Below are 25,803 nucleotides of genomic sequence, written 5' to 3' on the forward strand. Positions count from 1 at the left end.
ACTCATATGGCATGGCAGACCTCTCCTGACCTGCCCGCTGCTCCCCTCAGCAGTGTACTTCGTAGATATGCCTGTTCTGCTCCCCACTCTGTCTCTGGCGAATCCTCTCATTGTCCCTGCACCTCTGGCCTCTACCCCAGTTCTGTATGCATAAATAAAAAAAAATCTTAAAAAAATTCAAACCACCACTGAATCAGTCAGACTTGATTCTAATGAAGGATATTTGGTAGCATCACTTTTCCTACAAGAAGGGAAGCCTGAGTCTGACAACTCTTGCCACTGCTTCCACAAGTATGGCAGTGGCCAGCCAACCTGGAAGCAGGCACCCCATCCCACACATGGTCTGATGGGCTTACAGCTGAAGAAAGCCCTGCTTCAAGACAAAATTCTAGGTTCTTCTTAACCAGGAACTTCTGGTTTATTTGAAGAATTGACATAGTCACGAGTGTATTCAAATTTTATTCCTAACACACAGGCCACAATAATAGGAATTAACACCAAAAATTAAAGAAAAGCAGCAGAAGTCTGGATTTAATTCTTTGCTTTTGGTAGTAAAGTAAGATAAAACAGTCTGGTAATATTACATCATCAAAATAAGTAGATTCTCCTGATAATTAATTTCTCCTCTGAAAAACCAAGCTGATTGATTTAAAACATAAATAAGTTAATTGGGCCCTCCCTGGTGGCGCAATGGGTTCGAATGCAGCACTGAAAGCTGGCGGCAGGCAGCCACATCAGTGCAAGTTCTATTCTGGTCCCAGAGGTGACCCACATGGCGCGGCAGACCTCATCTGACCCACCTGCTGCTCCCCTCAGCAGTATATTTCATCTATCTGCCTGTTCTGCTCCCCACTGTCTCTGGTGAAGCCTGTCACCTTTAGCTTGTACCCCAGTTCTGTATAAATAAATAAATCTTTTTAAAAAAATAAATAAAATATATCCTTTTACTTGTCCAGAAACTAAAATGAAATAGGGATGTCTCGTGTTACTTGCTGTATATACATGTCTTCAAAACCCATCTCCTAAGTGAAATGAAATCTAAGTTAAAATGAAATCTGGTAAATTAAGTGCATACAGAACTGCTGTGGTCAGGGTAGGGTGGGACGTCTCCTGCAGGCGAGATGGCAGCTGCCTCCTGGGAAGCCATTGCCCCTGAGCCCCGGATTTCTTCCTCTGCTGTACACAAGCAGAATCCGAAGGCTGAGGCCTGAGCTCTGGTGTCAACAGCTCCCGGGGCCACCCCAGGCTTTCAGCATTAAAGCCGTGCTGGAAACTCTGAAGCATTTTTTAATTAATTAATATATATTTTACATCATTGTTCATTTTTGTGCCATGTTTGACTTCTCCTCGCAGGTGTAGTCCCACCACCACTTCACCACCCCCACCATAACCACAGTTCCTTGTGCACTTCCTTGGGTTTTGACCCCTCTCCCTTCCCCTCCCCTCAGAATGTCTCTGATTTATACTTGCCCATTAATTTTGGTTTTATTTATTATTTTTTCTGATCCCTTATTTGATTCCCCCATATTCCTCATGTAAGTAAAGCAGCATTCTTTCAGAGAAAGCCCCTGCAGGGAATACCCGGGGTCTTTGATCACAGGAAACAAGCAACTTTTATTTGAATACAGAGAGATGATAGAGTATAATTTTCTTTTTCATTCTGATATTATGGTTTCCGAGGACAGGATATCAAAGAATCACACTGGTTTGTTAAAATACCTTTTCTCTCTCACACACACACATACACACACACAAACCGACTAAAGGCAAGCTGCAGACCACGGTGTGGCACCTTCTAGAGCCCCTCCCCACGTGGGCACGCAGGGGGCACTAATGATCCTTCTGACCAGCAAGTGTAGGGGGAGCTTGCAGGGGGAGGAGGAGATGCTGTCCTCTTGCTCCTCTGCAGTGTCTCCGTGTCACCGGGGCTCAGGCACAGACTGGGAGGCCCTCCAACTCCGTGCTGAGCCGGCTAATCACCCACTCCAAGGCCTCCCGACCCTGCCGAGAGAGACCAGATTGAGAGACTCCAAAGGGAACATCTGAGATGAGGGTCGGGTCAGTGCTCAGTGGGAGGGCTGCTCCGGCCAGAGCTGACCACCCCCACCCATCGTGAGTGCCTGGCAGGCGGTGGGGAAATACTCGTCACAAACCAGCACAGTGTGGGTGCTTTCTAAAATAAGGTATCAGGGTTGCCTTTCGCATGCCTGTCCCCATCCAGTTTTGTAAGAGCTCACCACATATTTCCTTTCGTGGGCATAGTCAACTCCAGATACAAGGAGTTGTACAAATAAATGTTGAATCAATTTCCAGACCAAAACAAGAGTGAGACAAACTACTTCCCACTAAACAAATTTTGAAAACAATCTCTACTACTTTCTTACATGGCAGCACACTTCAAGAAAAAAAGTTTTATTTATTCAGATTGAAAAACACAGGAAATAAAAATATATATATACGGGTATGTGTTTATTTTGATTCCATTACCCAAACTTTAAGGTTATTAAATATCTGACACTCAGAACTGTTCTTGCCATAAAGATGCAATTCTCCTATAAAAATACACCAGGGCTCCTGCACACCCTCACCATATAGAGGGTTCCAGAGACTCTGATTTTCCCTACACTTTATCCAGTCTTGCCTCAAAAATATGGTTATCAAAATCACAAATTTCCAAGTTTCCCTCTAGAATAGACCTCCCTAGTTTTTAGACAATTATCTCTGGGAGGTCATACAGAGCTGCCATGAGTGAGAAAGAGCTATCCACAAGTGGAGTAAGAGGCTGTCCATGGAGAGAGCACTAGAAGATTCACATTTTTGAGGGGCAGACTCTGGTCTGAATCAAAGTAGTTTGAATCCGAGTTCTTCTTGCACCCACTGCTCTACCCAAGCCAGGGCTTGTCTGTAGTAGCTCTTGAGTCCTTAGGAATCAAGGTCTCAGTGCCATGCAAGAGGGAACACATCAAGTTAATGTTACTTAACAGTGGAAAAGACAGGAACAAAACACAATGCATAGTATGATCCCGTGCATTGAGCACTTTAATCAGTGTTCAATAAAAGAAGGAAAAAAGAAACCCACACACATTATTGCATATGCATAAAACATTTTTGGAAGGCTTCCCCAAACTCGGGAGCCAGTTGGCAGCGGTCACACACTCTTCTTCCATAGGGAATTAGACACAAGTCTGTATTTTCTTTATTTTTAGTCATAAACATGGAGGACTTAGTGGATTTTTTTAAGATTACCATAGCTTATAAAAGCAAACAGGTGGTGGTAAAATGAGCTTTTATCCTCGCCTTGGAGATGTCCACACAACTATAAGAAAAAACAGAAACAGGCCTCCCTGGTGGCACAGAGGTCAAAGTCTCGTCACTATAAAGCTACCACCGACTACTGTGGCATGAGTTCAATCCCTGGCCAGACAGCTGACCCACATGGCACAGCAGACCTTTCCTGTCTCACCTGCTGCTCCCCTTCTGTCTCTGGTGACCCCTTTAACCCCCATCCACACCCCACACCTCTGGCCTACAACCCAAGTCTTATATGCATAAGTAAATAAAAATAAATCTTTAAAAAAAAAAAAACAGAACCAGAAACTTGGCATTGTCACTGCCTCCTACATGGAACTGGAACCCAGAGCCCATGGCAATGTGGAGGGAGTATATAGAAGCCACTCAGAGCTGATGACCAGAGAGAGTGACATGCAGGGAAGAGGCGACTTTCAAAGCATGGGCTGCTGGACTTGTGACTCACTCTAGAGAAAAGGTATTTGAGGGTCAAGAAGTCCTTACACTGAAGACCAGCATAACACCACCCCACCCACTGGCTTGGTGTTGGTCTTGGCAAGAACAGACATCTGAGGAAACTTTCCAATGCCCAGGGACATAGGTGAGACAGAAGAACACTTCATTCATATTTATCTCCACAGAGAAAGAGACACTGTATCATGAAGCAAGAACAGGACACTATAATGAACAGCAAAGATTTACAAATTAAAAATACAACTTGCCAACATAAAAATTAGTGAAAGGGTTGGAAGATTATTAGTCAGGAAATATCTTGAAGGTAGAAAAAAACAGGAGCGAAAAGATAAGAAAATTATAAAACCAATCCAGGAAGCTTAACATGTGACTATTTGGATTTCCAGGGGAAAAAAACAAAAGAGTAATGGTGGGGAAATTAGTAAAGAAATCTTTATCAGAGCCAAAGGAATCACCAATTTCCTAACATAATAAATTTGGAAGCAATGTCTTGCTGTCCTGACCTCAACTTTTGAGTGAGTGTATCTATTTGTTTCTAAGTATATATTTATATTTCTTTTTTTGACTGAGCCGAAATTTACATGTTAGCCATCTTAAAGTATACAATTCAATGGCATTTAGTACATTTATGAAAGTTAGGCAACCACCATCTCTAGCTAATTCCAAAATATTTTCATCACCCCCAAAAGAACTTCCCTTACCCATTAAGCAGACTTTCCCCCATTTACCTCTACTGATTGACAATACCTCATAGTGACTGGCACCAATCAATATGCTTTCTATTTGGATTTACCTATTATAAACCCCAAAATGAAGTCATACAGCCTATGGTCATTTTTATCTGACTTCTTTTACTTGGCATAATGTTTTAGAGAAAGATTATTTCATGTCAGTAGATCTGTCCTTTTATGACTGAATAATATATCATAGTATGGATACACCATATTTGTTTAGTGATCCATTATTCGAAGGATATTTGAGCTGTTTCCACCTTTGGGCTACTGTAACTATTACTGCTATGACCATTTATGTACAACTATTTGAGTATTTGTTTTCAGTACAGAGCTATATCACAAGCAGTAGAATAGATTCATCATTTGAATTTCCCACCAGCATGTTCCAAAGATGTTTGGGGAAAAAAGACATTTTCCTGCATCTCTGTCAATGCTTACTATTTTCCATTCAGTTATTATAACAATCTGAGTGACTATCATGGGTTTGATGTACACTTCCCCAATGACTAGTGACATTGAATGTCTTTTTGTGTGCTCATTGATCATTTCCATATCTTGAGAAATGTTTGTTCAGACACTTTGCCCACTTTAAAACTGGGTTGTCTGTCTTTCTGCATGGCAGGCAAGAATTGTACCGCTGAACCCCCAATGCACTTGACTTTCTGTTGTGGAAAGTGTTCCTCACATATTCTGGACATATGGGTACCCTTGTCAGAGATATGATTTGCAATTTTTTCTCCCATTCTGTAGGCTCTTTTTCACCTTCTTGATAGCGTCCTTTGACACACAAAAGTTTATAGTTTTGACAAGGTCCAATTTACCCATATTTTCTTTTGTTACTCCTGCTTTTGTTGTCACTTCTAGAATCCATTACCAAACACAAGGTCATATTTACCCCTGTATTTTTTTGTAAGAGTTTCCTATTTTTCACTCTTACTTTTAAGTCTTTGATGAAATTGAATTAGTTTTGTATATCATAGGAGACAATAAACCAACTTTTATTTAGATATTCAGTTGTCCCAACACCATTCGATGTAGAAACTACACTTTCTTCATTGTTTTTTTGTCTCCTGTTGAGTATCAACTGGCAGGAGATACAAAGACTTATTTCTAAACACTCAGTTTTATTCCATTGACCTATATATTTATCCTTATGCTAGTTCTGATTACTGTAGCTTTGTAAGAAGTTTTGAAATTGGGAAGCGAGTCCTTCAATTTTATTATTTTTCAATATCATTTTGTCTATTCTGGGTCTCTTGTGGTTCCATATGAATCTGAGAACTGGCTTTTTCATTTCTGAAAAAAGACACAAAACTGTAGGAATTATGATAGGGACTACACTGATTTTGTAGATTGCTTTGGTTATATTACAACCCATGAACATAGATGTTTTCCTATTATTAAATCTTCTTTAATTTTTTCAATAATGTGTTGCAATTTTCAGCATACAAATCCTTCACCTGCTCATTTGGGTGCAATTATAAGCTGGATTCTCCCTTGATTTCATATTCAGAGTGCTCATGGGTAATGTAGATTTTTTTTGTGATGATCGCTTACTATGTAATTTTGCCAAATCCTTTTATAGCTTTCTTGAGATTCTCGATATACAGGCTCATGTCATCTGTAAATAGAGGTACTTTTACTTCTTCCTTTTCAATATGAATGCATAATATTTCTATCTCTTATCTGACTGCTCTGGCCAGAACCTTCAGTGTTGCATAGCTGTGATGAAATTTGGCCTCTTTCACTTGTTCTTGCTTCTAAAGGGAAAGATTTTAGTCTCCCACCAATGAGTAGGATGTTAGCTGTGGGTTTGTCATAAATGCCCTTTATCACATGAAAGAATTTCTATTCTATGTCTAATCCCGAAATATTTCTAGAATTTCTATTTCTATTCTCAGAATAGTGTTATTTTTAAATCATAAAAAAGTGCTAAATTATGTCTGTGTCAGTTGAGATGAATTGAGGGATTTTCCCTCAGTTCTACTTAATGAGGTATTAGCGCCATATTAAAAGGATTTATACCATTATTGAAAGTGAATTCTTGAATTCCACTATTAGTATAGAATTGCTTATTTCTCTCTTTAATTCTGCTAGTGTTGCTTTCTATATTTTAGAGCTTTGAATTTTGGTGTATAAATGATTACAGCTTTTTACTTTTTGATTAGTTGATCCCTTATAACATATAATGTCTTTTTCTCATAACAATGCTGGCTTAAAAGCCCATTTTTTCTGATATAATTATACCCATGCCTGACTTCTTTTGATCACTATTTACTTGAAATATTTTTTCCATCCTTTCATGTTCAACTTATTTATGTCTTTGTATTATAATGTGTTTCTTATGGACATTGTATATAGCTTATAGCACCATTTTTTTTTTCACTCATTCTGCTACCCTCCATCTTTTAATTGATGTGTTTAATCCATTTCCTGTAATTACTGACAAATAAGCACTAACTTCTTATGTTTTTTTGCAATTTGTTTTCTATAACTTTCCTAACTTTTTGTTTCTTTTGTGTTTGATTTTTCTAGTGAATCATTTTTATTCTCTCCTTATTTTAGGTAAGTTTTTTCTTAATGGCTACCTGACTGATTACAATCAACATCTTCATTTCATAAAAGTCTCTTTGACTGATACTCAATTAGTTTCAAATGGTTCTCCAGAGACACAATCAACAGAATGTACATGTGTACGTGTGCACACATATACAGAATTATTTTAAGATACTGGCTTAAGTGACTTAAATAAACGCTGTAAAGTCCAAAATCTGCAGGGTAGGCTCATTGAAATTCATTAAAAAAACTCTCCTGGTTGGCATAAGTGTTTGATTGGAATCCAAAATTCTACAAGAAATTGATTCTGTTGTCATTTGTCAATTTAACAGCTGTTTCAGTTGAGGGACCAATTCTTAAAGTGCCTCTATCCACCATTTTCCATAATGCCACTACTTATCTATAGCTTTTAACTTTTAATTTTGACATTATTATAGATTCACAGGAAGCTAAAAATACAGTAATGTCCTTTCAACCTTTTACCCACTTTTCCTCAAAAGGATCTTACATAACTATAGCACAATATTAAAACTGATAATTTAACAGTAAATTTTAAAAATCACTTTATGAAATTTCATAGCATTGGAGATAAAGAGACCCTAAAAGCTTTCTGAGGGAAAAAAGTCACATACAGAAATTTGAGAGTGGAAACAATGGAGGAATGACCAAAATTCTAAGTGAAAAGTATTTTTTTGTTGAGAATTATATATACAGCAAAGCTATGGATGAAGCGGGAGAACAGAGATGTTTTCAGATGTGCCAGTATTTGAAGCTATTACAAGACGTCCTTCCCTGTTTTGTAGTGGGAGAAAGGACATGCAAGGCAGGGAATCAAGAACTCCAGCAGAGGCGAGGTTACTGGACAGGAGCCAGGCTGGCTTCCAGGAAGCATGTTGCCAGAGACCCCGACAAGGGGCATGCAACCTGAATCATTTGACCCGGGGATGCTGATGTACGAGGTACTATAGACAGAGAGCATAACATGTATAAGGGCTCAGTTGGAGACTTCATAGATGAAAAAGGTGAGACAATTCTTATGGTCAAGAGAAAAATGTTACATCTGAAAGAATATGTAATTGTGGTATACTGTTGGGCTTGGTAATAAAAGTCATGTATCTGCAAAATTATGGACACTCTCAATGTGCTTTAAAACATAAATTATGATATATCTGAATAGTCCTCAGTGTTCTTGGTAAGTTGTGAAAGCTGAGAGTAAAAGATCTCATATGGGCCCTCCATGTTGGCACAGTGGGCTAAAGCACAGCACTAAGAAGCTAACGCCACTTCAAATGAGTTTGATCCCCGCCCCGGAGGTGACCCACATGGTGCAGCAGACCTCTCCTGACCCACCTGCTGCTCCTCTCAGACTGACTACTTTGTCAGTCTGCCTGTGCTGCTCCCCACTCTGTCTCTGGTGAAGCCTCTCACTGCCCCTGCACCTCTAGCCTGTACCCCAGTTCTGTATGAATAAATAAATCTTTAAAAAAAAAAAAGATCTCATGTAACAAACCAGTGTTACCAGGAACTAACTGATATTGCTAAGAGTCAAGTTCCTAGGACATATTTCTGATCACAAAAAAAATCAGCAAATTTCTAAATAAAGATCCAAACACTTGTAATATTAAGCATTCATTTATACTCATTCACTCATTTTCTAACCCACTCATTTCAGGTCAGGGTCATGGATGACCAGAGCCCATGTGGGCAGCCTAAGGTGAAAGGTGGGCACAGCCCTAGACACACACCCTCCCTAACAGGGTATGCTCACGCTTACTCAACCTGGGGCTATGCAGATGAGCCAACAGTCCCAGTGAGCGCCTCTCTAGAAAAGGAGTGGAAATCCACATAAATATGACAGAACAGGCCCTCCCTGGTGGCGCAGCGTGTTAAAGCACAGCACTGAGAATCTAAAGCCGCTTCCGCATGAGTTCGACTCCCGCCTGCCCCGGAGGCGACCACATGGCGAGGCAGACCTCTCCTGACCCGCCCGCTGCTCCCCTCAGCAGTGTACTTCGTCGATTTGCCTGTTCTGCTCCCCACTCTGTCTCTGGTGAAGCCTCTCGCCGCCCCTGAGCTTCTGGCCTGTACCCCAGTTCTGTATGCACAAATAAATAAATCTTTAAAAAAAAAATATGACAGAACATGCAAACTTCCCACACAGGTGCACTGGTAAGGAATCAATTGGTTTTTCCTCACCAAAATCATAAGAAAATAACACTGAATAAACTGACATTATTCAAGGACATGCAATATTAGGGGGTGAAGAAGGGAGGAAGATGGAAGAGAGATAAAATGATAAGCTACTATAACAGGAAGTTCGAGTTCGTGTTTAAAAATGTTGAATCAAGAAATAGCAGTGTGCTTACTTGTTCAGAAATCTAACAATAAATGCCAGAAACTTCCAGAAAGAGTTGAGAGTTTCCTCAGAAAGGTAGACGTATGTGTTGCAGAAAGGGTAAGGGCCAGTGTTTCTGCCATTAATCCTAGTTCAGCTTAAGATATGTGCATAAAATATTCTGAGAAAAATGTAAATGAATTTCATTTAATCTTGGATTGGAAGTACTATAATCAAGCAAAACGTAAGTTCAAAAAAACTTAGAGAACAACTTATCCATTCTTTATGGAGGGACTATTTCTGAAGTTTTAATCACTTGAAACATGCTTAAAGAGATTTTGTTTAATTTTGGGGGGGAAATTAAAACTCCTGGTTGGAAGTACCTCACACTAATGGGACAGAAGAGCACCTAAATGCACCACACCTCTGCCGACACTCCCTAGCAGTGGCTGCCACAGCAGACTATGGACAGATCTGACTGTGGGAGAGACACAGGCTCCCTGGATCTCATGAGGGCCCCTGCCCCAAGGGCTGGGCTTTTCATACCCCAAGTCACTGCTGGCTCTTACTAGAGAGCTCACAGTGCTGGTATCCCAGTGTCCCCACTGGGGTGCAGACCTGCACGACAGTGATGCAGGTAAGGGGAAGTGGTGCAGTGATGGCATCTGAAGTGACAGGTGTGGCCAGGTCTGGCAGTGCAGTCTGTGGTTAGGAGCACAGGAGGGAAGTCATCTGAAAAGAGAAAAGCTGCTTTGTAAGATCCAAGAGTTGGCAGGAAAGCCTGGCCACTGCTGTTAAGGGGAGAGCTGAGGAAGGCTCAAGAACAGTCCAGCCAAACAGCCTCAGAGTGGCAGGTAGCAAGGGGCTGGCTCCCAGGACCCTGGCTCAGCATCCAGGGTAGCAAGGCGGTGGCTTTGTGGCCCCATCCTCCCGCTAGAGGTCTTCCTTCCGCTGGGCCACTCTGCGTGAGTGAGAATTCTGCCTGCGCCTGGCCTAGGCGCCTGGCCTGTTTGTGAGGTCATGACGAAGAGGCCCAAGCAGGGCTGGGATCAGGCGGCAGCAGCTTCCACACCTTTCCCAGGGGGGCCGCTGAACCATATTCAGGACTCACTTCTTTCTTCCTTTCTTTCCTCTTTGGTTTTTTGTGTGAGGCATCTGATTAAAGATTGAGGCAGTTTAGCTCTTGTTTTATAAGAAAGAGATTGTGATAGAGTTCACAACTCAAAGTGACACCATGAGAGCCAACCTCCCTCCCTCCCACCCACTGCCTCCCCCCGCCACACACACACACTCACATGAGGTCCACCTCAGGTTGCCTCTACATGCTGTCACTTTAGTGGTAAAATCAGGGGAGAACAGACCCAGCATGACTTTGGGTCTAAGGTAAAGATCTCTAGCAAACTTAAGTTATAGCAATGTAAGCAAAATCAGCAAGAAGTTCTTAAAGAAAACTGAACCACATGGCTCTCCTTTCCTGATGAGGCCCTGACAGACATGGGAAGCAGAGCGCACAGCAGCAGCATAGAGCGCAAAGTCAACAGGGCCAGGCATTTCAGGGCAGGAGATAAAGATCCTCCAAAATGAGGCAAGTTGGGAATGACCCCTCTGTGAAGTGTGCAGATGACCACTGATAATCAATTCAGTGGCAAGGTTAGCTTCAGACAGTCCAGTCACTATTGATTTAAGAAAGTGTGCTGCTCAGGAGATGCTAAAAAGGAATTTTACCACAAAAAGAAACCAGTCAATGGAGTCGAGGGGCCAGTGCTGGTGAAGGGGCACACAGCTGCCATGGTGAGGGGACACACAGCTTCTGCCCTCTGCAGCTCAGCGCTAGGGTGGAGCACTCGCTAAGAACACGTGCAAATATCTAAATCTTACTCACGATGGAAAAACCCTTCCATTTTATCATCCTTTCATAAAAACCTCTTTAGTAATGATGCATAGATTATAGGAAAAATAACCAAGCATTGCTGACACCTTGCAGAAGAAGCTAAACTGCCTTGTTTAGAGAGCAGACAGCCCCATGTTCCAGCTTCCGGTAAAAGCAGGTCCTGCCATGAAACAGGAGATGAAGTGGGAAGAAGAGGCACCTAAAAGAGACAGGAGGCGGCACAGGACTGGAGGTGTACATGCACCCACATCTCGCAAACAGCCTGCTGCCACCATGTACCGCAGGGCTGAACATGCTAGTTGTCTTCGGGGTAAAGAATACCGTAGTTACCGCCGCTTAGCACAGGTGCAGGTGTGGCCCCGTTAGCTCACGGCGCTTTCAGAATTTTCAATTATCCACTCAATAGCAGCCCACCCCTGCAGCAACAAAGAAAGATTTCAACACGGAGTAAGAAATTCTGCCCCCTCACTGCAGACAATACACTACAAGCCTGCAATGTACGTTGTTGGGGGGGGGGGGCAAGTGTGGCAGCTTTGAAGGAGCCAGTAGCAGCCACTCACGAGCCGCCTTTCACCATAACAGCTACTTCTCAGGCTCGGAAATAAGAGCGCATGCAGACGTGCCTACAAGTCTCACACAGCCTGAGCTGTACAGACACGGGTACCCTCTGTCAGCACCCTCATCTGAATTTGGGATGGCGGGAGGGGGGTGGGCTAAGGGAGGACGGGGAGTGGCAGTGGCCCTCACAGCCGCCTCAATGAGTCCTCCCTAACATCAGCCTCTCAAATCCCAGGACGACCTGCCTGTCCACCTCCATCTCCATATCTGTCATCTCCAGCAACCCGTCTCCATTTTCCATCCCTGCCCTTTGCCCAGTTGCAGGCACCTTTGCCACGGACCAGGCTGCAGTCACATGTAATTATAGTTGGGGGAGGCAGTGACTCTCCTTCAGGCTTTCACACGGAAACCCTTGGAAACCCAGGGAAATTAAGGCACGTTTTTTGGTCTCACTAAATGTATCTTGACTTTTCTGGTGAAAGGTTTGAAGTGTCTTCGGCACATAGGCCGTTTCCTGCCTCCTATGAGTAGGGTTCTTCGCCCTCCCCGGGGGCTAAGGGGCTGCCAGGCTGCCCTATGCTCCCTACCTTTCCTGAACTATGTTAGGCTACCGGTATTTCTTAAATGTGGCTTTTCTAATGTAGGGTAGACTGACTTCCGCTAATGACTAGTCCAAGTGCAAGCCATAATTAGTTTTCCACTAAGCTGCGACATAAGCATGGCAGGGGGGAAGGTGAAGTTTAGGCAGCACCCCACTGATCCCCAAAATGCAGAATCCCTTCTGGCCAAAAAAAAAAAATAAATAAAATAAATAAATATCAGGAGACAAAGGGTAAAGAGAAGAGCCAGGGTGACTTGCAAAGGAAGGACCGCTTCCTTCTTGATGGGCCTGTGAGATCACCTGAAGCAACAAAAAAGACCCTCTGCTTTGACCTTGAACTTGTATAACATCTTCCTTGCACATATCCATGTTCTGCTATCAACTCTGCCAGAGAGGAGAGCACCCTGACTCCAAGGCAGCCTCTGCCTTTGATGACTGAGTCCTACACCCAACAACCCCAGGAGGATGGCCTGCGGGTGCAGCCTCCCTCCTCTCATCTCCACAGAGCTCATTCCCAAATCCTGCAGTGGGGACATGCATAGTTGATACCTGTTACTTAATGCCTATTAAATATGAGTCTCCTGAAAATCCCAAACATTTGCCTGATGTTCACAGCTACTATTTTGAGGTATTATGTATTGAGCTTTTTATTAACTGAGCCTATCTTATTTCGACTCTGAAGTGGTAGCTGCCTCAGCTGGGCTTATGCTTCATGTTCACCCTCTATGTTGTCCCTTCCCTGCCACTCGTTTTGAATGTACCTTGCTGGCTTTTTGAATTAGGTCCTGACACTCCAGAGAGTGTTAAAGCTGGCACTCAACAGCTGGAGCACACAGGCCTGGCGCTGACATCCGTACCTTTTTGGCATTTGATGATATTGTGCTGGCCATTAAACTTTCTAGATAGCTGCCGAGGCTCATCCCTTTGACGGTGATGATGGCTTCTTGCACAAGCACGGTCCTACAGAAAGGCAAACAATAAAGAGGTTGAGCAGCCCTGAAAGTAGGGAGGCTCACCCCAGCCCTGACCTTAGAGTTTAATATGTCAGCCCCCAGGATATGACTTACATTTGAGGGTTCTCTGGGTGGGGAGTGTACACCAACCTCTCGTTCACAGACACCAAGTTTGTGAGTGTGATCTTTAAGAAAAACAAAGACTTTAGGTTCTATTTCTCTCGATTTTCTGATCATCTGTCCCTATTCTTTTACCCTCAATTCAGCATGTACAGGAGCCGAACAGAAAAAACTGTTAGGCCCAAGAGGCCCTGCCACGTATGAAGTGCCAGGAAAACCATCAGGTGCTCGCAATTTGCCTCTCTCATACCCATCCATCGGAGCAAGGCCTGGCCTTCAAGTTACTTTCAAGCTACCAAGCTGCCAGCTGTTGCAGAAAAGACAAAATACTCCTGGATAAGGTCCAGGAAGCTTCTCTGTGCCGGGCTTTCAGTCAATGGCAGGGTACCCAGGACAGACCCCCTGCATCTGCAGCTCATGACAGTGGGTTGTCTAGACCTTGTCTCTGCAACGGCTGTTTCTTGTAAGCCAACTCAACCCCTATATATATATTTAATAATTTCCACTATTATTATTTAAAAGCTGGAGCTCTGGAATTTTCATGGAGCAACCAAACTTCCTGTGATAAATGGCCCTGATGCCTGAGGCCAATGAGCACTCGAGATGTGGCTAGTGTGAATGAAAAACCTAATCCTTTATTTTATTTTATCCTAATTAATTAAAACTGAAATAACCACATGTATCTGGTGGCCCCCAAACTGGAAAACAGACAACTACAATTCCATCTTTGTTTAATTTGCCCTCTTATCAAAGAGCCAATGTCAATATGTCAATAAAAGATCACTTTTTTCAAGAGTTTAAACTAAAGCAATGTAACTTTCTGGCAATAATAAGCTCAAACACTTACCCTTTATTCACCTATCACTGAAATCCTTTTCCCCCACCCACCTACCTCATTGTGCTGGAAAAGTATTTAATGAAAATTTCTTTCCTTCTATTGATCTCAGAGTTAGTTATCAAGAATTTCATTAGTCATTACACATTATTGAACAACATTAACAATTAAACTCTGATTAATTATTATTTTACATATAATGTTCTCATGCCGAGTGCTGTGCTTTATAACCCCTATTTCCCTTCATTAATACTTGTAACAATACTATGAGGTTTGTTCCTTCTCTTTTTTGAGACAACAAATATGAGACTCAGAAAAGGTTAATGTCTAACACGCAAAGAGTCACAAAGTCATTCAGTCACTCAGTGATGATTCAAGTCCACCACTGCCATGCTCTAGCATGCTCTAGCCCTGCTCTTTACCACTAGACCTCTCTTAGTAGCCACTGTCTGTCTTTACTAACAACAAAACCTTCTTGAAGAATGAAGTGGAATTTTCCCGAAAAATAACCAAACACATATTGTCAGGAATGGCAGATGTGGGGAGAGGGGAAGAGGACCCTGCCAGGTTCCCTGACTTTATGCAGAGCTCTGCCTAGGCTGAGGAAGGGCACGGCTGGCAGCCTCCTCAGGGCATGGACCAAGACCTGGAGTAGACCCTACCTCCCTGCACTCGGGACAGTGTCCACAAAGACAGGCCACAGCACTGAGACCAGAGCAGAAGCCATACTCCAGGCTGGCTGGCCTTTTCTACCCGCTCCTTCAGGTTTGAAAGGGTCTCATCACCCTGTCTTGTTTTACCCAGAGCAACTCTGTCCTTTTTGTTTGTTTGTTTAAAACACTGGCTTCCGGGGCCCTACCTGGTGGCACAGTGGGTTAAAGCACAGCACTGCATGTAAGCCACAGCCGCTTCAGTGCAAGTTCAATCCCCATCCCAGGAGGTGACCCACCTGGTGCAGTAGACCTCTCCTGCCTCACTTGCTGCTCCCCTCAGCAGTGTACTTCGTCATTCTCCCTGTTCTGCTCCCCACTCTGTCTCTGGTGAATCCTCTCACCACCTCTGGCCTGTACTCCACTTTTGTATGAATAAATAAATCTTTAAAAAAAATAATAAAACAAAACACTGGCTTCCAGATAAGATGCTAAAAGAAGATGCAAAGACTCCTGACCTCCACCACATACTGCACAACCAACCTTTGTACTTAGGCTCCCCAAATCAAACATAACTCACTCTTCTCAGATCTAGGCCCCAACCTCAGCGCCCCCATAAATGGTTTCACATTCAGCCTGGTGCCCAGACCAAGCTGAGTTCCACACCAGCGAGACAAGCCACATCTGGATCCCTTCCCTTCTCCCTCCCCCCCCAAATCAGTATCCCAAGTTGCACACTCCCAGCCCCTATTCTGTGTTCGCCTTCCGGCCCCAGTTTGCCTTCCTGACACCCATTGGATGGCCTACCTGGCCAGTCTCCCGCCAAAGCTCCAGCGGCCCCCAGCTGTTCCTACCCAAAGCCACCAGGCTGATCCTAAGAACACAATCTGATGACCTCACTTGAGTGCACCAAACTCTCAATGGCTCCCTCACCACAAGAAAAAATGTAACGTCCTTGGTGTGACACACACACCTTCTATGACCTGGTCCTTGTTGACCCCTCCTCTTTCCTGGTAGTCTCTACTCCCCATCCATTGGGAGACCTCTGACGAACCCACACTCTCTAAGGCTCCAGGTGCCTGTGATTGGGAGCACTGGCCTCTGCTAGTGTCTGGAAAGCTCCCGGATGACATCCCTTCTCCTCGGGAATGCAGGGTTCCTGTGCTGGCAGTTTACACACCTCTGTCAAGCAGATTTCTTCAATGTCTATCCAGGAGATCCTAAGACCTTCCATGCCTTTGCCTTCCCCGCCCCTGGCATGATGCCTGGCACATAGCAGGTACCTGATCACTGTCTATGCCACTAGAGTTAAGAACTGAAGCTGGGACCCAGGCAGGCAGAAGCTCAGACACTCGATGCAGACAGCTGGGCTCCGCTCTCGTCCTGGGCTCCGCTCTCGTCCTGGGCTTCCCCCAGCACTGACTCTAGGTTTGCTGAGAAAAAGTGGGATCTTATAGAAATAAACAATACTACTAGCTCCTGCGTTCCCCCATGTGTTCTATGAATGTGCAGAATAATAGAAACTTTTTAATTGAGAGGCACGACAGAGGAAGGAGCGTCGCTTTTTAAATTCCCACTAAAATGCATCTCTCCTGCTAGAAGTCAGGACAGCGATTATCCTGGTAAGCAGGAGGACTCCAGAGGGACAGTTACATCTTCTCTCCTATCTGTTTAATGGCTACAAAAGTGTGTCACTTTGAACAACTCAACCGTCATGCAGTTTTCAATACATTTATTATATTAGATTAAAAAGGCAAATAAAAATTCTCTAGATAAGTGCAGCTTGAAGATTGCTTAGACCAAGGGTGGTCTGGAAGGCATTATGCACCCTCACAGTGAAATACCAGTGCCTTTCTCATCTTAGGCATTGCTTACATTGGTAGAACAAAGTTCCATTTTCTTTTCCACTGGATCCACAACAGAATGTTCTCTGATGTATGTCAAAGTCCTACTGGTTCCCAAAACCTACAAAAAAAAAAAAGCAAAACTGGCATCATAACATGTTAAAAACTATATTTTGTATCAAACACAAACCACTTCCTTTCCTAGCTAATTCACTTCTCTAATGATACAATTTGGGGTACAAGGTAGTGGTGAGCCCCACACAGCTCTCCAGGGCGCTCCCGATACATCAGAAGGAGAATAAAGAAATGAACTCAAGAGAGTTGGGTGTGTGGTAGCAACAGATACTTTGACAAAAAAAAAACCCATGAGGTGAGGGGCAAGTGTGTGGGTGGCACCTGAGCCAAGTCAGGAGGGTAGTGGGGTGCTATGCCGAGTCTGCAATTAGAAGGCCAACTGCAGAGCCCCCTCCAGGTCCTATATCAGGAGCTAGGAGTAGAGGGGAAGGGCAAGAGAGGGCAGCTGTGGGCGGTTGGGGCCTGTGCCATGATGACTCCTCACTGAGGTCAGGGGTGTTCAGGAAGGCATAAGCCACACTGACTCACATAGGCAGTGGCCTCCCTGCAGCTCTGTGAGAGAGTCCTGTCACAGACTGAATGTGCACCCCAAGTTCCAGTTGAAGTCCTAACTGCCAGCAGCACCTTGGAGTGTGATGGCACTGGGAACAAGGACCTTTCGAGAGGGAACTAAGTTACAATGCGGTCACTGAGTGGCCCTAGCCAACCTGACTGCTGTCCTTCTAAGAAGAGGTCAGCACTCAGAAGGCCATTCAGAGCCCGGGAGCAGGGGCACTCAGAGGACACCACCCCGCCCACTTGGGTCTCAGCTTCCAGCCTCCAGAACTGTGAGGTCAGAACTGTTTGCATTTAAACCCCCTGGTCTGTGGTATCATTTCAGAGCAGCCTGAGCAAAGGATACAACAGTGGGGTGACTAGAAGACTGGGGTATGATAAGGGGGGAGATGAATCAGGATACAATTAAAGCCATGAAATGGATCATTAAGTGAGGTTTACATAGAAATAAACCATCTCTTCAGTTTCCCAGAAAACCTGAGAGGTTGCTCTAAGGAAGGTGTCACTTCCAGCAGATGGGTGTCAGCCAGGGTGACTAGAGAGGGGTGGGGTGGGGCGGCTCTTAGGTGTAGCTGGCAATGATGCAGGTATATTAGGGGTGAGATGGTTATAGATGAGGCCATTGGGTAAAGACTGGGTGATGTGGGTGTAGGCTGGGCCATGGGGTGACCAGCAGGGCCGTGTGGGAGGCTACGAGGTAAGCAGCTCACCGCTCTCACGAGGCCCGGCAGCCCCCATTCCGTGCTGAGGAGCCGGTGGCTGTGAAGCCGGCCCCGACCGTCCACACTCCTCTCCAGCACATCAACTCCCACCACACAGGGGTTCATCGGATTTGGGTACTTCCTCATGGCAGCCTTGATGACTGTGTCCCATGGGTGGCTGCAGGCAAAATGAATCACCCAACATAAACAGGCAATCCCCGTGATTTATAAAGTACAGCCAACTAGCCAGAGACAACCAGAGTGAAGTGAAAGTAAATGTTAATGCTGTTATTTTTTTATTTTATTTTATTATTTTTTATTTATTTTAATTGATTGATTTAACTGAGGTAAGACAGAGGTGCACACCTCTGCAGATATGTGTTACCATACATACCTACCACCAAGGCACCCATAATCCTCTTCCAGGTTTTAGTTAAAGGTGCTTTTAAGTACCAGGCCCAAATCCTGGATCCTTCACAGAGGCCATCAGAGGCTTTTTGTGGAGGCCTCAAGGTGATTTGGAGACCTGGGGCAGGGCTGGGGCTAGCAGCTGTGCTAGGATTCTGCCTGCCCAGCCTGCCCTCCACCCAGAGGCTTCCCCTCCTCCTTCTGTCCAGCTCAGCACTTTTCCTCTCTCAGCACTTCCTCCTCCTTCCCAACCCTCCCCAGGCCTTAAAGAGGCAGATCTACTTTGTTTGGGGTTTCCCAGCATTGATAACAGCTCTCCCTATCTCCACTGCCATTCCCCAGACTCTCCCACCAGCTCCTTGGGGATGGAAGGGGGTAGAAGGAACTATTGCATGTTTTTGTCTTTTGCCTGCAATGCTGCAGTCAATGAGGTCCTTGCTGACAAGTGGACAAAGTCAGAAGGAAATAACCTGCCTTGTTCTGCTCTAGAACAGGCACTCTGACTACTGGTGCAACAACTTTGTTCCAACTTCTAAGTGGTGTATGACTTGAAAAGCCACCTATTTCTCTGATTATAAAAAGCCTTGATCAAATTTTTGAGAAATTGAAGAAAATTAAACACATCTCCAATTTCTCTATTCAAAGATAACCATGTGTGAGCCCCTGAGGCTCTCCTGCCAGAGGCAGGGTGCACGCTACTTCTCTGGCCCTGAACCCTGGAGGAGGGATGGTTTGGCACTGTTCTGTTAACTGTCATCAGAGGGGTCCCAACATAGGGACAGAGCTGCCCCCAGGTAAATCCTACAGGTGTTCCTGGAGGCTGGTGACAGCCAGGCCAGGAGGACCAACAGTGTTCAGGGCAAACCTTCCCCCAAGACTCCCCCCCACTTATGTCCTAATCCTTCCTTCCTTCTTTCAGGATGTACACTTGCAGGAAGCATCTGTACCCCCTGCAGAAGTCAGTCGGTTTTGCTAACACCCTGATTCTTCCAGATGTACCCAGATATGCTGGAATAGTATATGTAGACCCAGCCCAGACAATTTTCCTAACCAGAGGCTACTATCAGAAGTACGATCATTAATAACTATACAACAGATCATTCTGTAGATAAATAATCTCATGGGAGGTTATTTAGATTGCTTCAATTTTGCACCATAATATAAAGGTGACGATGAACATTTGTACAGTCTAATTTTCCTTTAGCATAAACTTCTAGAAACAGAATTACTATATCAACTAGCAACGATTATGACTACCTTGAAGATCTTTACCCTATATTTGATGTCCTTTTAAACATAATTTATTAACCATTAATTTACTTTATTCTGATTAAAAAATGTCAAGGCCCTCCCTGGTGGCAGAAGGGGTATGGAAGCTGCACTGCAAGCTGGCCGTAGCCACAAGTTCAATCCCTGGCCCCAGAGTTGACCCACATGGCGCAGCAGACCTTTCTTGACCTGCCGCTGCTCCCCTCAACAGTGTACTTCATTGATCTGCCTCTTCTGCTCCCCACTCTGTCTCTGTGAAGCCTCTCACGGCCCCTGCACCTCTGGCTTGTATGCATGGGATCCCCTCTTTAAAAAGAAATGTTTTTCAAACCATGGAATGACCACTAAGGTAATATGTCCATTTTAACATAAACAGATTATAAAAGCAGAGATTTAGTTGATGCAGATCACATCGAAGATTACAGAGATGCCTTTCTTTCCTGCAGATGAACTGTGAGGGATGTGGTAGATCCAAAATGCGGGGAGGGGGAGAGACTAGAGAAACAGAGAACTGAAAGAGTCCTAGGAATTGGGCGAGGGGTTGCTTCTCAGTGAAATAACCTATGAGCTGTTGCCACAGATTATCTTTCCCAAAATTATCTAAAATCATCTAAGAGTTGAGAAATGTTTATACTAAATCCATTTTACACAATTTATTTTTACATAGAAATGTATTCTGCTTAAAATGCTCCCATAATTTAAAAATCCTACTAATTACAGGGTGACCATACACACTGATAGATTATCAACAGAACATATTTTCTTAAATACGAGGATAAGAAAAAGTGTAAACATAGTAATGTTTACAAATAACAATTTTTAAGTACAGTAAGTCAACATCACATATTTCTTGGTTAAAGACAATAGCCTGATACTCATTCAAGTAACAAAACCCAGAAAATCTGGCGATATCAGGTGTTGGCAAAGATATGGAAGAGCAAGAAGACAGGTTAGCAGCTGACAATTAACACAAGGCCTGAGAGAGCGTTTACCCTAGAGATGCTGAGACAGTGCAGGGTATCAGGGTCCTCACCTGCCTATTAGGCAGACAAGGAATTTGTTGCAGTTTATTCTCAGGAGGAATTGTATGGCCATGGCTCTCAGTAGCCTCGAGAACTGATCCCCAAGATGGAGGCCTTGGGACCTCACATCAGGGTGACTGCACACAGCACCAGGTCTGGGCCTGGCAGCTAGAAGGCAGAAGCACTCACACCAGGTCCCTTATTGTGTATTAAAGAGGCAAAAAGCAGCCATTACCCTCCCTCTGCACAGCAGGGTGTCTGGAGATGCGGAGGGATGAACATGTAGGATGTGTGGGTGTTGTCTAGAATAATACAGGGGTTCTCTGAGCATATTATATCATCTGCAAATAGTGATAGTTTTACTATGGTCGAACCACTAAGGAGAGTTGTCTGGAGGACCCTCAGTCTACTAAAAATGGAGCTACCATATGAACCAGTAATTCCATTCCTAGGGATATATCAAAAAGTCACAAAATAATTCATTCGAAAGGAAACCTGTACTTCTATGTTTATTGCAGCACTACTTACAATTGTAAAGATGTAGAAACAATTTAAATGCCCCAAAACTGGTGACTGGATCAAGAAGATGTGGTCTGTACACACAATGGAATAGTAGTCAGTGATCAAAAAAGATAAATGTATGCCATTTGCAGTAACATGGACGGGCTGGGATTATGCTCAGTGAAATAAGTCAGAAGGAAAAAGAAAAATAGTGATGACTTCACTCATAGGAGGAGTATAAGGGAACCAAGCAAGGGATCAGGAAAAATTTAAAAGGCAAACTATATATAGGAGACATTCAGGAGGGGGAAGGGGCGGGAGAGGGATCAAAACAGGAGAGGGAATAGCATACGAAACTATGGTAACAGTTCACAGGTGTCTTGATGGTAGCAATTTTATGGGGATTACACCTGAAAGGAAAAATCAAACTTACGCAAAAATGACCAAGGTAAAAATATATAAATAAAAGAAAATAATACGGGGGAAGGAGCAGTGGGTGGGTACACAAGAAGCCAGAATGCCTGGGAAAAGGTAATTGCCAACCTGGGAGGTGCTACACTGGGTGATCATTATCTAGCCTTCTGCTTGCAAATTTTGGAAATTTCTGGAAGAACAAGTTTTACGAAAAGATGAAGGCAGATACCAAGTAGGTAAAATGCCTTGTAACAGTCCCACAGAGACACAAGGCCCAGACCTTCTGAGTAAGTTCCCCCCAAGGCTGGGTGGGGGTCTCCCAGGCCCTTTCTGGACTGAGTGGCCAGAGCTATGCTTCTGAGACATGATTCGTCTTTCCCCTTTATTGACATTCACCCCAAGACTCCAGAGTAGAGACCAGAATTAAGCTGGAGCCCAAACCACACTGGAGCTCACTCCTAAGCACTCAAGAAAGCCATGCCAGTCTCTCAGGAATAGCTGATGACTCAGTAAATTTATTAGCTTAATTGAATCTAGAACCCTGAATACTGTTCTTTTAAAACTCTGGGGTGGGAAACAGTAGTCCAGGTGATATCCTTATGCTGTCTGGGAATCCGTGGTGGCCAAGAACACCAGTAGCCGCTTCTTCTGCTGCTGCTTCTAGTGCTTTCAAAAGTACTTTCAAAAGTACCAACAACCAGCGTAAGACACACTGTGACACAGACATGGGTATTTAGCAGTTTTTCAAAAATTCCCATTCAAGGAAAATAACCAATAATATTTGTTGCCAAAATAAAATCTGAGTTTTCAAGTGAAAACTGGAATTTCAGAAAATCTGTGTCTGTTACTAGGAGCCTGATCACTGCACCATCCTGTAGCCATCCTGTAAACTGGGAACCCACATATTGCAGATGAGCAGGAGTCATATACTCATCCATGTGTAAAAGATTCAAGGTATAACATGGTGTGGTTTGCAACAAGAGGGGAAATAATGGCCCTCAATAAGAGACAGGATAAATTACTGCATATATAATGGAATATTATATAGGTGTGATACATATATTTCTATACATATATGTGTACATCTGTATACACATATATGTAATCTCAAAAACAAACTGTTAAAGAAAGGTAAACTCAAGATTTGTACAAGATGATGCCACTGATTTCTATTTTAAAATAACAAGCAATATTACATATTATTTACGGATACACACACACATACATAAAGTAGTCAAATGGACCCCTGGAACATAGATGTTGAGAATATACCACCAAATTCATAATCCTGTCTTTCTGTGAGGAGAGAAAAAGAAGGGGATAGTAGGTACTTCAACTCTTCTCTGTAATGCTCAATTTACTCAAAAAGGTGTGGGTGGGGTGAAGGGTATCTCCTCACTGCTCTTGGTTAGAAAGCAAGCCAAGTTCAGGTCATCATCTCCTCCAAAGCCTTAGTTCCTTGAGAAGGTCATTGTCTACTGGAGACATTTCCTGATAACTACTGGAATCCAGGGAGAGCATGACTTGAATCTACTTACGTTGACTGTTACTGAAGATGTTATTATGGGCCTACCTGTAACATGAGTCAATGCTATAAGGATGACTTTGTAAACCTACACTTATACACATGCTAACTTAAATTTTTATATTTCAGTTTTTTATTTTTTCATTACTCTTAAAACCCTGTCTACATAACTCAGATTACTTTCCCCATGGGCTCTCATTTCTGTAGAAGTACTTCCTCTCCAGTCCCATTGGGTTTCCTGGAGATGGAAACATGGGAAGAACATAATATGACCCCAAAATTGAGTGTCTTGCTATTTCAAAAGTAAATTTATTAATTTCCAATAAAAATTCATTTGATGGTACAATAAACATACAAAAAGAAAAGCCAATAATTCCTGGGGAAAGAATTCAAGGATTTCAATGGTCTAAACTAGGAGAAACTTCCAGTTTTGTATTGTCCCATAGGTACTATGCTGCCACAAAGGATTACATCATTTGTAACCTTTCCAGCCACCAGGGACCTAACAGACACCATCCTGCACCAGCTGCTTGACACATTTGTCAATTTTCGTCATGGTCCTTTGCTTTTAACTTGGAAAATCAATGGCAGGGCCTCAAGCGCATAGTCTACATCAGCATGGGGTTAACTGGAATTTCTTTTGGGTGTTAGCTGCCCTTACTGTAGGAGAGCTTCTGGTATTGGTGAAATTCTCAGCCCTTCACTGAGCGGCTATGTCTCATGCTCTAGCAGGGAGCCAGGACACAAAATGAGAGAGATAAGGAATGACAGTACTGATACAGCTGCCATACACATGAACCTCAAAAAAATTATGCCAAGTGAAAGAAACCATACACAAAAGGCCACATATTGTATGATTTTATGAAATATCTAAAAAAGACAAATGTGAATAGAAACAGAAGGTGGCTGACTGAGGCTGGAAATGGTGAGTGACTGCAAATGGGTTTGAGAGGGCTTTTTGGAAGATGATAGAAATGTTCTAAAAATGATACGTGACAATGGTTGCCCAAATCTGTAAATTAATGTTGACTTTTATGCTTTTTTGAAGTATGGAATGTTATTATATATAATTACATGGTATGTAAATTATGCTTCACTAAAAATTTAAGAAAATGCCAGTTGGCAGCAACTAAATTTTTCAAAAGTAGCAACAACATGTATACACAGTTGACAATTCAGTAGTTCACTTCTGCTTGCCAACATTTCAGGGCCATTTGTAGCAGTTCTTTTCATGGGTTCCATTAGAAAACTAAACCCCACTTCTCCCTTCTGCATCTAGATACCAGTTACTCCCAATCCTTGGGAGAAGTGAGAAAAACCCTGTGGGTAATCTCAATAGAGCTTTGGCTGGATGTCTCAGGAAACCCTACTTGAGAAAGGCAGCAGGCTGTGCAAAATCAACCAAAAAATTCGATCCCATCATGTAAAGATTTCATAAAAAATAACTTCAGAGGTTTTAAAACACTTGATAAATTTTTATTATAATTTTACATTAAAAAGTCAAAGAATAACAATTCCATTTCGTCCCATAAATACCACCCCAACCCACCCCCGCCACTTCCCCCACACACGATTGTGTGATAAAGGGATTTTTTTTTTTAATTTCTGTTCCTTTAAAAGACATTAAAGCGTGATTTCGGAAAATCACCGGTTAGTGACTAAGAGGTAGATACCACTTGGACTAGGTGGGCACTTTTATGCAGATGGCTGTTTTCTTACTGGCTTGGTGCCCTTGGAGACCACAAGGGATTAGGGCCAAAGCCCAGCACAAATCTGCTCAACATCTGCCCTCTCCCCCGCCCCCCAGGCGGATCCTTCATTCACAAAACACGCTCAGCGTTTCTCATCAGCTGCCCCTCATAATCTCCGCAAAAAACAGATCTGATCTCCCGGCCACTGCTTTCCCAGCCCCACTACGTCCCCTAATCCGAAAGCGATGCAGGCGAGACGAGGCCTGTCCGAGGAGAACTGATGAGTTAGACCGTCGCCTTGCGGGTCCTCTCCTCGCAGCGACACGCGGATCCTCACGCACACGCGGCAGGGGTCCTGTTGCGGGGAGAGCTCCCCGGCCCTGCCGCCCGGCCCTACTGGACTGCGAGCCACCCCAAAGCCCAGCGCTCCGCGAGCCGCGGGAAAAAAAGGCGACCCCGCCCCCGCGTCGGTGATTCCACCCCCGCGGCGCCTCCGGGAGACCGCACCGCCAGCCCCCGGGCTCTCACCCAGCAACCCCCCAGGAGGGGCACAATGCCAGCTCCTACACCGTGCCGAGGCCGCGGTATGGAAGCAGGCGGCGCGGAGCCTGTGGGTTCCGCGAAGCCCCACTTTAGGGTCCCGCCTTCCCGGGCCACCCCCAGACGCTCCACGGTAGAAAGGGGCGCTGGTCGGGACCCACCCGGTCCCTCAGCCCGACCTCACCCGAACACGTGTTCCGAGCTCCAGATCTTCATCGCCTCCCACCGCCAAGCTGCTGGCTACGGTTCCCGTCAGCAGGATG

At 43.9% G+C, this 25,803-nt stretch overlaps 1 protein-coding gene across 6 annotated transcripts; it reads right to left on the reverse strand.

The window, feature by feature from the left end:
- Positions 1-1,505: 1,505 nt before the first annotated feature.
- SLMO1 (slowmo homolog 1 (Drosophila)) lies at positions 1,506-25,803 on the reverse strand. 6 transcript variants are annotated; one of them, XM_012725921.1, is made up of 10 exons: positions 25,725-25,803; positions 18,180-18,348; positions 16,871-16,960; positions 13,505-13,575; positions 13,295-13,397; positions 11,609-11,694; positions 10,460-10,542; positions 10,006-10,119; positions 8,827-8,874; positions 1,951-2,001 (listed from the first exon to the last, which is right to left on the reverse strand). In XM_012725921.1, the coding sequence occupies exons 1-6, from the start codon at positions 25,754-25,756 to the stop codon at positions 11,641-11,643; spliced, it is 519 nt and encodes a 172-aa protein (XP_012581375.1). In that variant the 5' UTR covers positions 25,757-25,803; the 3' UTR covers positions 1,951-2,001; positions 8,827-8,874; positions 10,006-10,119; positions 10,460-10,542; positions 11,609-11,640. The 6 variants fall into 6 exon arrangements, with proteins under 6 accessions (XP_012581372.1, XP_012581375.1, XP_012581376.1 ...); XM_012725922.1 differs by lacking the exon at positions 10,460-10,542; XM_012725919.1 differs by having other exon boundaries at positions 10,006-10,542.

The sequence above is a fragment of the Condylura cristata genome, unplaced genomic scaffold, assembly GCF_000260355.1.
Source record: "Condylura cristata isolate star-nosed mole 26May11 unplaced genomic scaffold, ConCri1.0 scaffold00016, whole genome shotgun sequence".
Classification (NCBI taxonomy): Eukaryota; Metazoa; Chordata; class Mammalia; order Eulipotyphla; family Talpidae; genus Condylura; species Condylura cristata.

What these genes read in the sequence shown, in the direction of transcription:
- SLMO1 (XM_012725918.1), bottom strand. Translation starts at nt 25,756, where the DNA reads ATGAAGATCTGGAGCTCGGAACACGTGTTCGG. An exon ending in TGCCGGGCCTCGTGAGAGCG is followed by an intron (nt 16,961 to 18,179) that starts GTGAGCTGCTTA and finishes TTTTTTTTGTAG; the next exon opens with GTTTTGGGAACCAGTAGGAC. An exon ending in TGGAACTTTGTTCTACCAAT is followed by an intron (nt 13,576 to 16,870) that starts GTAAGCAATGCC and finishes TTTTTCTTAAAG; the next exon opens with ATCACACTCACAAACTTGGT.